This window comes from Bactrocera oleae, chromosome 3 (assembly GCF_042242935.1).
Source record: "Bactrocera oleae isolate idBacOlea1 chromosome 3, idBacOlea1, whole genome shotgun sequence".
NCBI lineage: Eukaryota > Metazoa > Arthropoda > Insecta > Diptera > Tephritidae > Bactrocera > Bactrocera oleae.
This window is the reverse complement of record NC_091537.1, coordinates 68028236-68042153: the sequence shown is the minus strand read 5'-3', so window position 1 is coordinate 68042153 and position 13918 is coordinate 68028236. Positions and strand designations below refer to the sequence as shown.

Below are 13918 nucleotides of genomic sequence, written 5' to 3'. Positions count from 1 at the left end.
GACGTCATCAACAATTCCGGAAACACCGTCCACTTCATCAACTGATATACAAACGATCGAACCAGACAGTGATTGAATCTTTTAATAATTTTTATACTCTCGCAACTTGTTGCTACAGAGTATAATAGTTTTGTTCACCTAACGGTTGTTTGTATCACCTAAAACTAATCGAGTTAGATATAGGGTTATATATATATAAATGACCAGGATGAAGAGACGGGGGTGACTGTATGTCCGTTCGTCTGTGCAAACTATAACTTGAGTAAAAATTGAGATATCTTTTTGAAACTTGGTACACATGTTTCTTGATACCGTAAGGTTGGTATTGCAGATGGGCGTATTCGGACCACTGCCACGCCCACAAAACGCTATTAATCAAAAACAAATAAATGGCCATAACTAAGTTCCACAACAAGATACAAGATTCTTATTATATATATTGGTATAGAGGATCACATTAGGGAGGGGCATCTGCAGTTAAATGTTTTTTTTTAAGTGGACGTGGTCCCGCCCCCTAATAGGATTAATGTATATATTTTCTATACCACTGAAGCTATAATAACAAAATTCACTGTAAGCAAATGTGTACGGTGTATAAATGGGTGAAATCGGATGACAACCCCGCCCACTCCCCATATAACGGTACTGTTAAAAACTACTAAAAGCGCGAAAAATCAAGCACTAAACACGCCAGAGACACATTACATTTTAAATTTTATCTCTGGGATGGTATGAGATTACTTTATAGGAACCACCGAGGAAAACCCATATATTAAGATCTGCTTAACCGATTTCAACCAAATTCGGTACATAACATTCTTCTCATATTTCTATGTTATAGGACGAAAATGGGCGAAATCGGATTACAACCACGCCTATTTCCCATATAACACCAATTTCATCCAATCCATCTGATTTTTTCACTTTTCAGTATGCACATCAAGCAACAATAATTATATCGGGGTAAAACTTTGCGTGAATAATACGTTTAAAGTAAGCCACCTTGTGACCAAAAATTATCAAAATAGAACCAAATCTGTTCAAGCCTATAGGTACTGAATATGTGAACCCCAGAGCCTCTAGTTGACTTTTTACCGAAAATATCGGTCAACATAGAACAAGGCGGCAAGATCCACAAAGATCTCTAAAACAAGTATACCATTTAACTTTGCGAGAGTATAAACTGTTCGGTTACATCCGAACTTAGCCCATCCTTACTTGTTATTATTACTTTGATTTCTCTTTTATCATTTCCATTCTTTTAGAATTAAATTGTGTTGCGATCGACTTGAAATTTTCACACGACCTTTTTGGATATATTTGTCAGGTAATGACCGAAAAATACCATAATTTCAAATTTTTAAGGCATTTTTTCAAAGCCATTTTGTCAAAAACCATAATTTTGACTTGTTCATGCGATCATCATTTGTAGTAACAATTTTCCTCAAGAAATTTTTCTTCGGATTCTGTCACAGTCCATTCCAATCGGACAAAGAAACGGAACTGAACTTTTTCCGACGTAAAATTGTCCACTCGACAGCATTTTTTGAAACTATTCAGAGAGTGTTTTATGTAATGCCATATGGAGATTCAGTACTGAAGTAACATATTCGTCATACAGGTCGTCAACACAATTTTTTCGAAGTTTAAGAGAGTCTTAATATCTAATTTTCATACCTTATCTAGTCCTTTGAAAAGCGAAGCTCGAAGTTATCTAAGGGAGTTCTAGACAAGGCCGGAAGAAGACAGAAGAAGAAGGGTTCCAGCGTTTCGCTTAAGCCTACTTCAGTGTACTTTCTGCGTGCAATGCCCATCTTGCACGCATATAATGGCAATAAGGTGTGACCTCAAGCATGAGAGTAAAAAGCATGCATGTTTTCCTTCGGAACCCTTGTACATGATCTTGGCTTTCTCCTTTGTTCTACGTTTTGGTATTATTTGACAATTGACGAGCCCTACAAGTCTGGTATTCCTTCTTATCTTTTGTCTGCCGTGGACGGACTGCTTTAGAAATGATATTTTTCGCATCCTTCATTAGAACGTCAAATAAAGTGGTGACTTTTAACTGCGATAAGTTTGGATTTGAACAGCATCGCTAGAAAATGAGAGTCTTCCTGAGAAAAATTTAACTGTATTCAGTCATATATGGTTTTTAGTCAATACACGGTACTATAGAATATCTAAACCGAATCTTTCACACAGCTTTTTCACTGCGGTATAAGCTTTTCGACTTTCGGTTAAATTTGAGCCAAGAAATAAATCAATTTTCGCTTTTCTGCAGATTAGACAGATGCCAGTAAAGCTGTAAGGCCATCAGAAGGAGGAATTTTTATCTATACCTGTTAAAAACTCTTTTAGTATGTGTATACATGCTTATTGGAATGTGTTTATCACATGTTGAGGGGGATATACTCAGAAAGCTTCATTGAATTATGATATTGTGGGTTCGATATCTAATTTCTTTCTAGAGATTACATAAACACGGATAGTTAAATGTGTGTAAACATATATACATATATCTATATATACAATATAAAACAAGCGCTAAAAATTTCTATATGTGCTTCAATTCCAACATATTATTACAAACAACCGTTATGTGAATATGTTTACTATGCCCTTTATGAAATATGTTATGACTTATAAATATATGCATATATACATAAATATTCGATAGGGCGCATCATCTTTCATCATTATGACAGCTTATGAATAGTTAGGGTTGTCAGGAATTCACAAAAGTTTCGGAAATTGTTTTTGGAGAAAAATATAAAATCAGAATTTATTTCATCAGTTTAAAGTACGGAAAAAACAGAGCATTTTAGCACGAATTGCTTTTCTGCATGTTTTTCTCTGTCGAGTTTAATAAGTTAGAATTTTTAGCCAATTTGTAATACATACATAATTGTTATCGAAATATTTCTCTCTTGTGTCATTCAGCAGTGAATACAATAAGCATTTCTTCGTTATACTACAAGTATATACCTATAGAGAAATCACAAGTCATCTTTCTTTTCCCATATCTCCTTCATGCAATATTAATATTGCCGTCCATTACTTACTACATTGTTTTTGAAAGGTATCTACAGTATTAAACACAGAAAATGTAGCACATGCTGGAACATTAAGATGACTAGAGCCAAATTGTTCTGCGTTTGTGTTTTGGAAAGGTGGAATTTGGAAAGAAAATAAGTTTGTTAATAAACGTATTGCTGAATCGAAAGGCAAAATATACATATAAATGTAAGAAATTGTTGTTTTAAAATAATAATAATATATTCACCTAAGAAAAATTTTATTTCTCTTATCTTAATGTGCTAAATTGCTCCTCGAAACAGAAAAAAAAACTTGCTTTAGATTTCCTAACATTCCTAAAAATTATTTTGTCGAAATCCTTTTCGAAAATAATAATTTTTTTAGATTATCAGTAAAATCCAAAGTATACGCTGAGTATGCTAATGAAACATTAGATCAATAACTCTGAGAATATCATATCTTCCACACCTCCTAATGTTCTAAATGAAATAAAATTAGTCAACTAGGCTGGAGGAAATTATGATATTTTATGAAAACTGACGACAGACACTTTTTTGACCTCTCCTTTCAAGCAACTTTATTATTTGGTTAAGTCCGTTTAGTTGATAGGTAAGGATAATAAAACGTATTTGCATATAACCTATCTTTTGTCTTCGTGATTTTTTCTTTGTCAATCAATATTTACTTTATTGATACCCAAATTTGTTTGAAAAAGAATGTGTTCTAAAAACGTCAAAGTTTATTTTTCTTTGCCTGATTCATAAAATAACTGCTCTCAAAGAAGCATAAGAACAGTAAGAGTTAACAAATACAAAAAGTTTTGAAATTAATATAACGTTTAATAACTAGATAATACATAATTTCGATTGCGCCGAAGCTATAATACCCTTCACAAATAAGAAGTAAAGAACTTGATTCTTATCTGTCAGTTTGTGTAGATTTTCTGAAGATATCTCGTCAAATAAAAATAGATCTGTATATATAGCAGCCATATGCTTTAGTGGTCCAATATCAGCGGTTCCGATAAAGGCGTAGCTGAAATGCAGAAATACCTCATCAAGATCTAATTGACTCTATATAATCACGTCATTTTGCCGTCTGTCACAAAAGGCAGGATATTTCAAAAAATATTCGTCAAATGACGTTGACGTTTTCTCTTCATCCAACGTATCTTTATCTTTACATTATTCTTTACAGCGTAGTGAAGATTAATAAGATATTTGAAGCATATTTCAAAAACAATGACTTATCGCAATATTTATGGATTTTTTAATTTTATCATCTCCCTTCTTTCACATCGTGTCATCAATCAACTTCATGCTGCCAAAATGGATTTTTTTGAGGGATGATTCATACAAATTCTATGTGCCGTGTTAGAAAGTTCGTTCAAGTAATACAAATATAAATCTATAAAAGCGTGAAACCATTGAAACTTTATCTAAAATCAAGAATAATCGAAATAGATATTACGACATCGTTCTGCTAGTTTTTTAGCGTGTATTTGACAGGAAATACGTCTTTAATGGAAGACGAAGAAGGCTTGATTGACATTTATTCTGAAACTTTGATAATTCACTTCATTTATGACATTTATGATCTTGTCTCTATCATTCTTGACTAAAATTGTCTAAACTCGCACAAAACTGACAAACTAAGTTTTAACGAAATATTTCAAAAATTTGCTAAATTGATTTTAGTGTATCAGTAAACTGAGTCTGCAGTTTACTTTTATCAAGAACTGTCGTTAGGCGCTGTAGAGTAAATACCTGAAAATTTAACTAGTTTATGTAATTGTATACCATTAACAGCGTGTACTAATATTGCCATGAAGTTATTAGCGCCCAGGGGCAAATGTTGGATACCCTATAAAGTATACATACAAGGTGCGTTCCAAAGTAAACAGTAAAAAGTAACAAAGCAAAATATAGTGGCGCCATCTATATGTCGTCTAGTGCGTTAGAATCTGCTATCCTAAAAATTTCATGACATTTCATCTATTGGAAGTGAAGTTATTGCGTTTTAAGTTACAGTATGTTTTTGTCATCGGTGCGAAAATGAGCTTCGAACAAAGAGCCAACATTAAATTTTGTTTTAAAATTGGTAAAACTTTTACCGAAACGTTTCAATTGATGAAACAAGTTTATGGCAATGATTGTCTATCCCGTAGCAGAGTGGCGACCACTCCCCGTATTCACCTGATATGGCACCGTGCGACTTTTACCTTTTCGGAAAAATGCATTTGCCGATGAAAGGAAAGCGTTATGCAGACATGGAGGCCATTCACGAGGCTTGCACCAGCCATACCGGGCAACGCGCTAAAACACTCGTTCGACATGCTTTTGGACCGTGCAAAAAGCTGTTTTAAAGCAGAAGGAGACTATTTTGAATAAAATTAATTGATTTTGCCGATAAAACCATTTGTTCTATCTTTTTTTTTAAAGTCCTGTTTACTTTGGAAAGCTCCCTGTATATATAAATGATCAGCGTGACGAGCTGAGACGATTTAGCCATGTCTGTCTGTCTGTATATACGCGAATTAGTCCCTCAGTTTTTCAGATGCTGATCAAAAATTTTGCGCACGTTCTTTTCTCCCCAATAAGCTGCTCATTTGCCGGAATCGGACCACTATAGCATATGGCAGCCATACAAACTGATCGATCAAAATTAAGTCCTTGTATAGAAAACTTTTTATGTGATGAGGTATCTTCACAAAGTTTTGCACGAATTTTTGCTTAAGGCAAGGCCACAATTACACAATAAATTTTTAAATCGGACGACTATAGCATATACATAGCTGACATACAAACTGAACGATCAACATCAAGCTCTTCACGTTTGGCATGGATTATTGCCGAAAGTAACGGTACAATTTACGAAGAAAGAAATTGTTCAGATCGGACATTTATAGCATCTGTCAGGTTGAAGACAGATAAAAATCATAATAAAGATCATTTCGTGGTTTTTCAACATACATACATATGTATGTAAATATGTATCTTCATGATTACTAAACTTGAAAGCCTTCTAGAAGTTATGCTTGCACAACTGTACTCTGATGAGAAGTACATAAGTATATACAGTGGGTCACAGCTTATTTGATACAGCAGTCGATATAAATTTCGAATTCTAATATTTTCTAAACTGAAAGGAATATTGAAAAAATTTAAACGCTATATTATAGAGTAAAGAATTTCATATATATAATCTACTTCATTTATTTAAAAAATATTTTATTTTCAAATATATGTATATAAAATTAAAATTACTGCTTAATTTCAGGTCACAGCTTATTTGATACAGTTCAATTCATTCTAAAATAACATAAACAAATCACTTTCCATCTTAAATTTTAATATTTTGTGTGAAAGCCTTTCGCCTTAACAAGAGCCTGGATCCCGGTTGGCATTGATTGGACCAACTTTTGTGTGGTTTCTGGGGTAATTTTCTGCCATTCCTCTAGTAACAACAATTGAGCAGCGTGAACTGGTCATAAACCATTTTAAAAATTGTAAATCGGTTCGAAAAATTGGTGAAATTGTGAACCTTAGTGCCTCCACTGTACATCACATCATTGAGCGATATTTACATGAAAATCGAGTGGAAAATAAAGTCAGAAGCGCGCCAAACAAAATTTTTAGTGCTACCGACGAGCGCTATATTGTTCAAAAAATCAAGGTAAACCCTAAACTATCGGCTCCAAAATTGGTTGTAGATGTTCAGCAAGAATTAGGAAAAACATGCATGCTGAAACTATCCGCCGCGTACTCCGCGAACATGATTTTAATGGCCGAGTTGCTCGTAAGAAACCATTTATTAGTAAAAAAAGAGAAATATGTCGACTAAAGTTCGCTCGGGAACATGTTTGTAAGACCCATGATTTTTGGAACACGGTTATATTTTCAGACGGGTCAAAATTAAATTTTTTTGGGTCCGACAGCATGTCTTACGCTTGGCGAAAAAAGAATAGGGAGCTAAATAAGGAGAACTTAAAAGATACGGTGAAACGTGGCGGTGGAACTGTGATGGTTTGGGGTTGTATGTCCGCAGCCGGTGTAGGAAATGTGGAGTTTATTGAAGGGACAATGGACAAAAATATGTATCTTAATATCCTAAGAAGGAATTTGCTGTAAAGTGCCGAGAATCTTGATATAAAAGAAAAATTCCGCTTTTATCAAGATAACGACCCAAAACACAAAGCAGCAGTCGCTCAATCCTGGCTCATATGGAACTGTCTCCATTTGATGACACCCCCGGCACAGTCACCTGATATGAATGTTATTGAAAATTTGTGGGCATTATTAGACAAAAACCTTCGAAGCCACAAAATTTCGAACAAAGAGGAATTGAACAAGGCGCTACTAGAGGAATGGCAGAAAATTACGCTAGAAACCACACAAAAGTTAGTCCAATCAATGCCAACCAGGATCCAGACTCTTGTTAAGGCGAAAGGCTTTCACACAAAATACTAAAATTTAAGATGGAAAGTGATTTGTTTATGTTATTTTAGAATGAATTGAACTGTATCAAATAAGCTGTGACCTGAAATTAAGCAGTAATTTTAATTTTATATACATATATTTGAAAATAAAATATTTTTGAAATAAATGAAGTAGATTATATATATGAAATTCTTTACTCTATAATATAGCGTTTAAATTTTTTCAATATTCCTTTCAGTTTAGAAAATATTAGGATTCGAAATTTATATCGACTGCTGTATCAAATAAGCTGTGACCCACTGTATATAAGTCGCTAACATAATTCGGGTATGTTTTTCTCGCATTCTCTTGGTTTCATCATAAAATTTCATATAGTTTATACAGAAAATCATCATAAAGATGCAGAAAATTCCAATCGTTTTTAGTCTGTGAACATACAGCTGTTGCAATTGTTTTAATGATAATTCATTGTATAACTCATTGTAGCATCAGAACTAAATCCAAACACAAGATTTTTGTCAAACTCAGATTACATCAAAATTAATTTTCTACAGCGCAAATTCAGTCTCAAACATTTAAGGGTAGTTCCAATTTCCTCTAACCTCAATTTATTGCTACTCGTTTAATTTTTATCTAAGGAAGAAGAGAAAAGTTTTCAACTACCTTTAGGAAAAGCAAATTACAATCGATTTAGCTATGAACCTGTGATAAAGTAAATATGTATATATATATGTACATATGTATATTATACGGGGCAAGCAATCTTGAGCTGCCTTTACACAGCATTTTTGTTTTCTTATTTTATGTTTTATTGTTTTCTTCTTCTTCTTCATCATCTTGGTTTTGTAATTTATTATACAAGTTCTGTTGTTCAACTCTTTATAAATTGTTTGGGTGTGGAGGCAAAACGCTCTACACTTGCTTCCCGATAAGTAACAACAATACCAACTGTATTCCAATATTTGTTTGTGTGTTCTGTGTGCTTATGTATATTTCTTCATAAATATTCTATGGATAGCAATGGTCGATACTGCCCTTATAAGCCCAACAATCTCATCCATTATCCGGATTTAAATATCCCTGTTCCTTTGATGAGCGTATTTTTGTAGTTGTTTGCACTCATACCGCAAAGGCCAAACCAAAAAACTTACTACATACTTATTTGTCTGTGTGAGTATATGTAAGTATGTATGTGTGTGTGTATTGGTGCTGTCAGCCTGTATTTGTTGCTGGTGTTTTATGCGAAATTGAAGTAACAAAATTTTGTTGATTAATGACTTCACTGTCTCTCACCCCACATTTACATGCCTGCAACTCGTCTCCAATCGAATCGACTCGACTCGACTCGACTCTCCTTGACTTGACTTGCCTTCCCTTATACAATACTTAGATTATATGGCAAATTTTCTTGCCTCTCTTACCGACTATGTATTATAACTCGATTATATATATATATACACTATAGATATCTATTTGCTTTTTGTAAGTATGTGTGTAGTTGTGTGTGTTTGTGTCTGTATGGCTTCGGCAAGTTGTTACGAACTCACGAATGAGTCTTATGTCGAATGATTTTCATTTTCTATGTTTCACAGCCGAACCCACAGATGATACGTACAATAAAGTTAGTACGGTCGATGAAGCCATTGCTACAGGAAGCACAAATATGAATCCTAACGCTGGTTATATGAATTTTTCTAAGCATTTACAATCATATCCTCCGCATCAGCAGCAGCAACATCAACAACAGCAGCTGCTGGAACAACAAAAACAGCGCCAGAAATTGCAACATCAACATGCATTGCAACAACAGCAACATCTACAGCAACAACAACAACAGCATCTGCAGCAACAACAGCAATTGCAGCAGCAACAACAACAGCGTGAGCAACAATTGCAACAGCAAATGTTATCACACGATGCCATGGCCGAAGCCGGCTTGTTAACAGTAAAACTTGAACCGCAAATTCATATTAAAGAGGAAATGCCGGAAGCGTCACAGAATAAGGTGAGCTAACCATGCAGTTAAGTCATTAGAAAGTAAGCAAATATTGCAATTATTTTATTGTTACTTTAGTTTTTTTTTATATCTTTTTCCTTTCTTGGCTTGATAAGTGGACACTTGGTTTTTTGGACATTTTTATTTTTGTTTCATTTTTTAGCAAGACCAGACCAGTTTTTTGGTCTCTGGTTTTTTTACAATTACATTTTTTACTTGAGTTTCTCAAACTATTTTTGTATTATTTTCAATTTGTATGCATTAATTGATTTAGTTTATTTTTTTCAATTAAGATTAAATTTATTTTATAAAATTGCTTTAATTACTTTACCTATATACATATTAAGGGGGCGCAAAAAATCCGAATACTGAGCTGAAATTTTCAGGAACTTATTATTTTTTGGTCTATAAAATTATACTCTAACGAGAAAAAAAATTCGAGTTTTTTGTGATTTTTGAAATCTTAAAAAATTCTGAGCGAGCTCTAAAATTTTTTTTCGAGCTGTCATTTGGACAAGGCTCTTAAAACATGATAAAATATCATATTTTCACACGAGACTTAAAAAAAAATTATTCGGGTTTTTTGCGCCACCCTAATACATATATTTAAATTTATAAAGAAAATTACTTTGTTTTATTTATAAAAATACATATGTACTGCAATCATTTTGAAATCGCGCAAATTATTTTCAGTATTTACATATTTTTGCTTTGTTTACATATATTTTTCATACATATGTTTGGTTATACATATATGTACATATGGTAAAATTTATTTACTTTTTAAAATCAGTTCTTAAATATTTTTATTTTTTTTCATTAAGATTCATATTTATAAACTAAAATTCATATTTATAAATTTTTAATTTTTGTATTATATATTTAATATTTGGTGAAATTTTGAGAAATCACTTCATAACGCTTCAATTTCAATAATATTTAATTTGATTTGTTTTGTTATATTTTTTTTTTAATTATTGTTATATTATTTTTATGTATTATTTTTCTTTGTTCCTAGAGAATAGTTCTGTATGTGATTAAATATTCATCTGGTTTCATATCTTTTTTATTTATTTTTGTTATACTTTTTAGTTTATAAAGTTGTTTTCAATTATATTTGTTTTCGTTTTCAATTTACTTTTAATTATTATATTCTGATATTTATTTTAATATTTTTACACATTCTCTCTTTTATTATAATTATATATTTTCTTTTAATTTAAATGTTTATATAATAATATTAGTTTTTCTCGTTTTTTCCTATATTTTATTATTATTTTTTTATTTTTTTTGTTTTGGATGTTTTTTTTTACTTATTTTTATTTTATTAAAATATACTTACCATTTTTGCTTAACTGATTTTTTTTAATATTTTTGTATTCTTATATTTTTGTTATTTTTTATGACTTAAGAATTTTAATAATTTTGATATAAATTATTCATATTACACGTAGTGTGACAACTGAAAAGGCGATATTTGGGAATTAGAAAAATTATTATATCAACTGTTTAAAAATTTTAAGGCCTTATTTAGACAAAATTTTAATATTTTTCGAGTTACATACGATCTCCGAAGGCGCTAAAAAAGACTGCTGCAGTGTTTTCGGTCTGCTTCGTCGATGTAACATAAAAAAACCATCTACTGGAATATATTGTCCGTACAATAACCTGCGGTCGAGAAAATGATCAAATGTAGTTTAATTTTACCCAAAAATTTGGTGGTTTTTAACCTAATGAGATCGAAATACTGGTAGGTCATTGTATGGAGAATCATATCAAGAAAAAATTGCATTGTGATCGAATCATTCGTTTCTTCAAGCAACTTTTAAAAATGTAGTTTTGAGAAAAAAAACGCTTAAAGATAAAGTATTGCAGCTGAATTCGAGCACCTACACTTTACAAGCCGGTGATTCAAAAACTATTTGAGATATCGATTTAAATTTTTAGCATGTTTTTTCTGATTTATTAAATTTAACCCTAATAATTTTTTTTAAACTTCTTCCAATCAATTTAAAAGCGCTCAATGCATAGATTTATTAATAATCCCCATACCTTCTCATCTAATCCATCAAACAGCCGCTCAACTTTCCACGCCGTAAAGTTCAAACGGAACGTTCCGACACATTGCCAATTTGCCAGCGCTGCAAACAGGTATTCTTCAAAAAGCAAAGCTACAGCAAACACGTTTCTCAAAGTCTCTGCGAAATTGTCGAATATGACTTCAAGTGTTCTATATGCCCCATGTCGTTCACATCCAGCGAGGAGCTACAAACGCACGAACAACTACATCGCGAGAATATGTATTTCTGTCACAAATACTGTGGCAAATATTTTGACACTATCGAACTGTGCGAGGTGCACGAGTACATGCAGCATGAATATGTCAATTATATCTGTAATGTAAGCGCCAGCTTGTGACAAACCAAATGCAAAACGCAACAAGCTAAAATGTCTAAACACATTCCTTCTCTTTCTCTGCACTTAGGTCTGTTCGGCGGGCTTTGCTAGTCGCGATTTGTTATTCGCTCACATGCCACAACATCGCAACCAGCCGCGCTATGATTGCCCGGTATGCCGTTTGTGGTTTCATACAGGCATACAGTTGCATCAGCACCGCATACAAGCGCCATATTTTTGTGGGAAATTTTACCGTCGGGCTGGTGGTGCAGGTGTGTAGAATTTACGATACTTCCATAAAATTTTGAGAACTAATTATTACTTTTTTTTTGTATTTTTTTCCTTTTTTTGATGCTTTAGCACCTACCATGCCTGCTGGTGGCGCACCATTTGGGCAGGTGCCGCCAACTCATTCGACTAATTATAATCTACAAGACTGCTCCATGGGCATTATAGAAAGTAATACATTGGACTTAATCAAATATATATATATATATGTATGTATGTAATAATGAATTTAATTTGTTTTCGCAGTGCCCAATAGCAATAGCTTCTCTTCATATCTACAAAATCGCGCCTTTCATCATCAACATCCAGCTCCGCCACATCCGCCACATCCGCCGCAGCAAATGCATCCACATCTCGCGCAACAACAACAACATTTGCAACGTCAACAACAGCAATTGCATATGCAACAACAGCATCCACAATTTCCAACACAACCGCTACATGCAGCACCGCAACAACAGCCAACACCTGCTCAGCCAGATTTTATGCGCCGCAACAGCATTACTGGTGCCACCGGCAGCGCCACAACAGAATTTCAAATGCCACAAATTAAAACCGAAATAAAAGTGGAGCCCGATCTTTATGGCACAACAGATTATCCGCTGCAGACACCATTGCCACCACCACCTTTACCGCCACCGCCGTTAAGCTCCGCACAACAGTCTGCGTTAGTCTCACCATCACGTCAGCGTAGTCGCTTTGGTGATTTCACAAATGAGTCGTTCGGCGCTGGTGTTACGAGCAGTGACACTTCGCACGCATTTAGCTCGCACAATAACAGCGGCGGCAGCAATGGCAACAGTAATGATTTTTCCAACAGCAACACTTCGAGTTTGCAGCGCAACATGAGCGCCAACAACAGCAATGAGAACAATAGCAGCAATCATAAGCCGTCTGCATTTCCTGTTGGCAATTTTCATTTCCCCACCACACCAGTGGTGTCGCGCACACGCGTGGTGGATACCGGTGAGGATGGCGCCGTTTGTTGTGTGCCCCATTGCGGCGTCACTAAACAGTCCAGTCCAACGCTGCAGTTCTTTACATTCCCGAAAGATGAAAAGTATTTGCATCAATGGCTACATAATCTCAAAATGTTTCCTGAACCCGATTCAACGTACAGTCAATACCGCATTTGTAGTTTACATTTTCCCAAGCGTTGTATTAATCGTTATTCGTTGTGCTATTGGGCAGTGCCTACATTCAATTTGGGTCACGACGATGTCGCAAATTTATATCAGAATCGTGAAATCACCAACACATTTACGATCGGTGAACGCGCTCAGTGCAGCATGCCTGGCTGTCCGAGTCAGCGTGGTGAGAGTAATTGCAAATTCTACAATTTTCCCAATGACATGAAGACGCGCATCAAATGGTGTCAGAATGCGCGTTTACCCGTGAATAGTCGGGAGCCGCGTCATTTTTGTAGTCGTCACTTTGAAGATCGCTGCTTTGGCAAGTTTCGTCTCAAGCCATGGGCTGTGCCCACACTACATTTGGGCACACCATATGGCAGAATACACGATAATCCGGGCGTATTTTATTTGGAGGAGAAAAAATGCTGTCTGCCACATTGCAAGCGCACGCGCTCATCCGATTTTAATCTATCGCTATATCGTTTTCCACGCGATGAAGTGTTATTGCGACGCTGGTGTTATAACTTGCGTCTGGATCCGGCAATATATCGTGGCAAGAATCACAAAATTTGTAGCGCGCACTTTATTAAAGAGGCGCTGGGCTTGCGCAAACTTTCACCAGGTATAAT

The 13918-nt window shown here is 34.4% G+C and overlaps 1 protein-coding gene across 1 annotated transcript in view; it reads left to right on the top strand.

Moving 5' to 3' along the window:
* LOC106617927 (uncharacterized) overlaps positions 1–13918 on the top strand; it is a 45602-nt gene that overhangs the window by 12201 nt on the left and 19483 nt on the right. Inside the window, exons 2-6 of the mRNA XM_014235399.3 lie at positions 9068–9480; positions 11548–11871; positions 11957–12140; positions 12229–12327; positions 12403–13911. Coding sequence (XP_014090874.3) covers positions 9068–9480; positions 11548–11871; positions 11957–12140; positions 12229–12327; positions 12403–13911 — 2529 coding nt within the window. The remainder of the gene's footprint in view (positions 1–9067; positions 9481–11547; positions 11872–11956; positions 12141–12228; positions 12328–12402; positions 13912–13918) is intronic.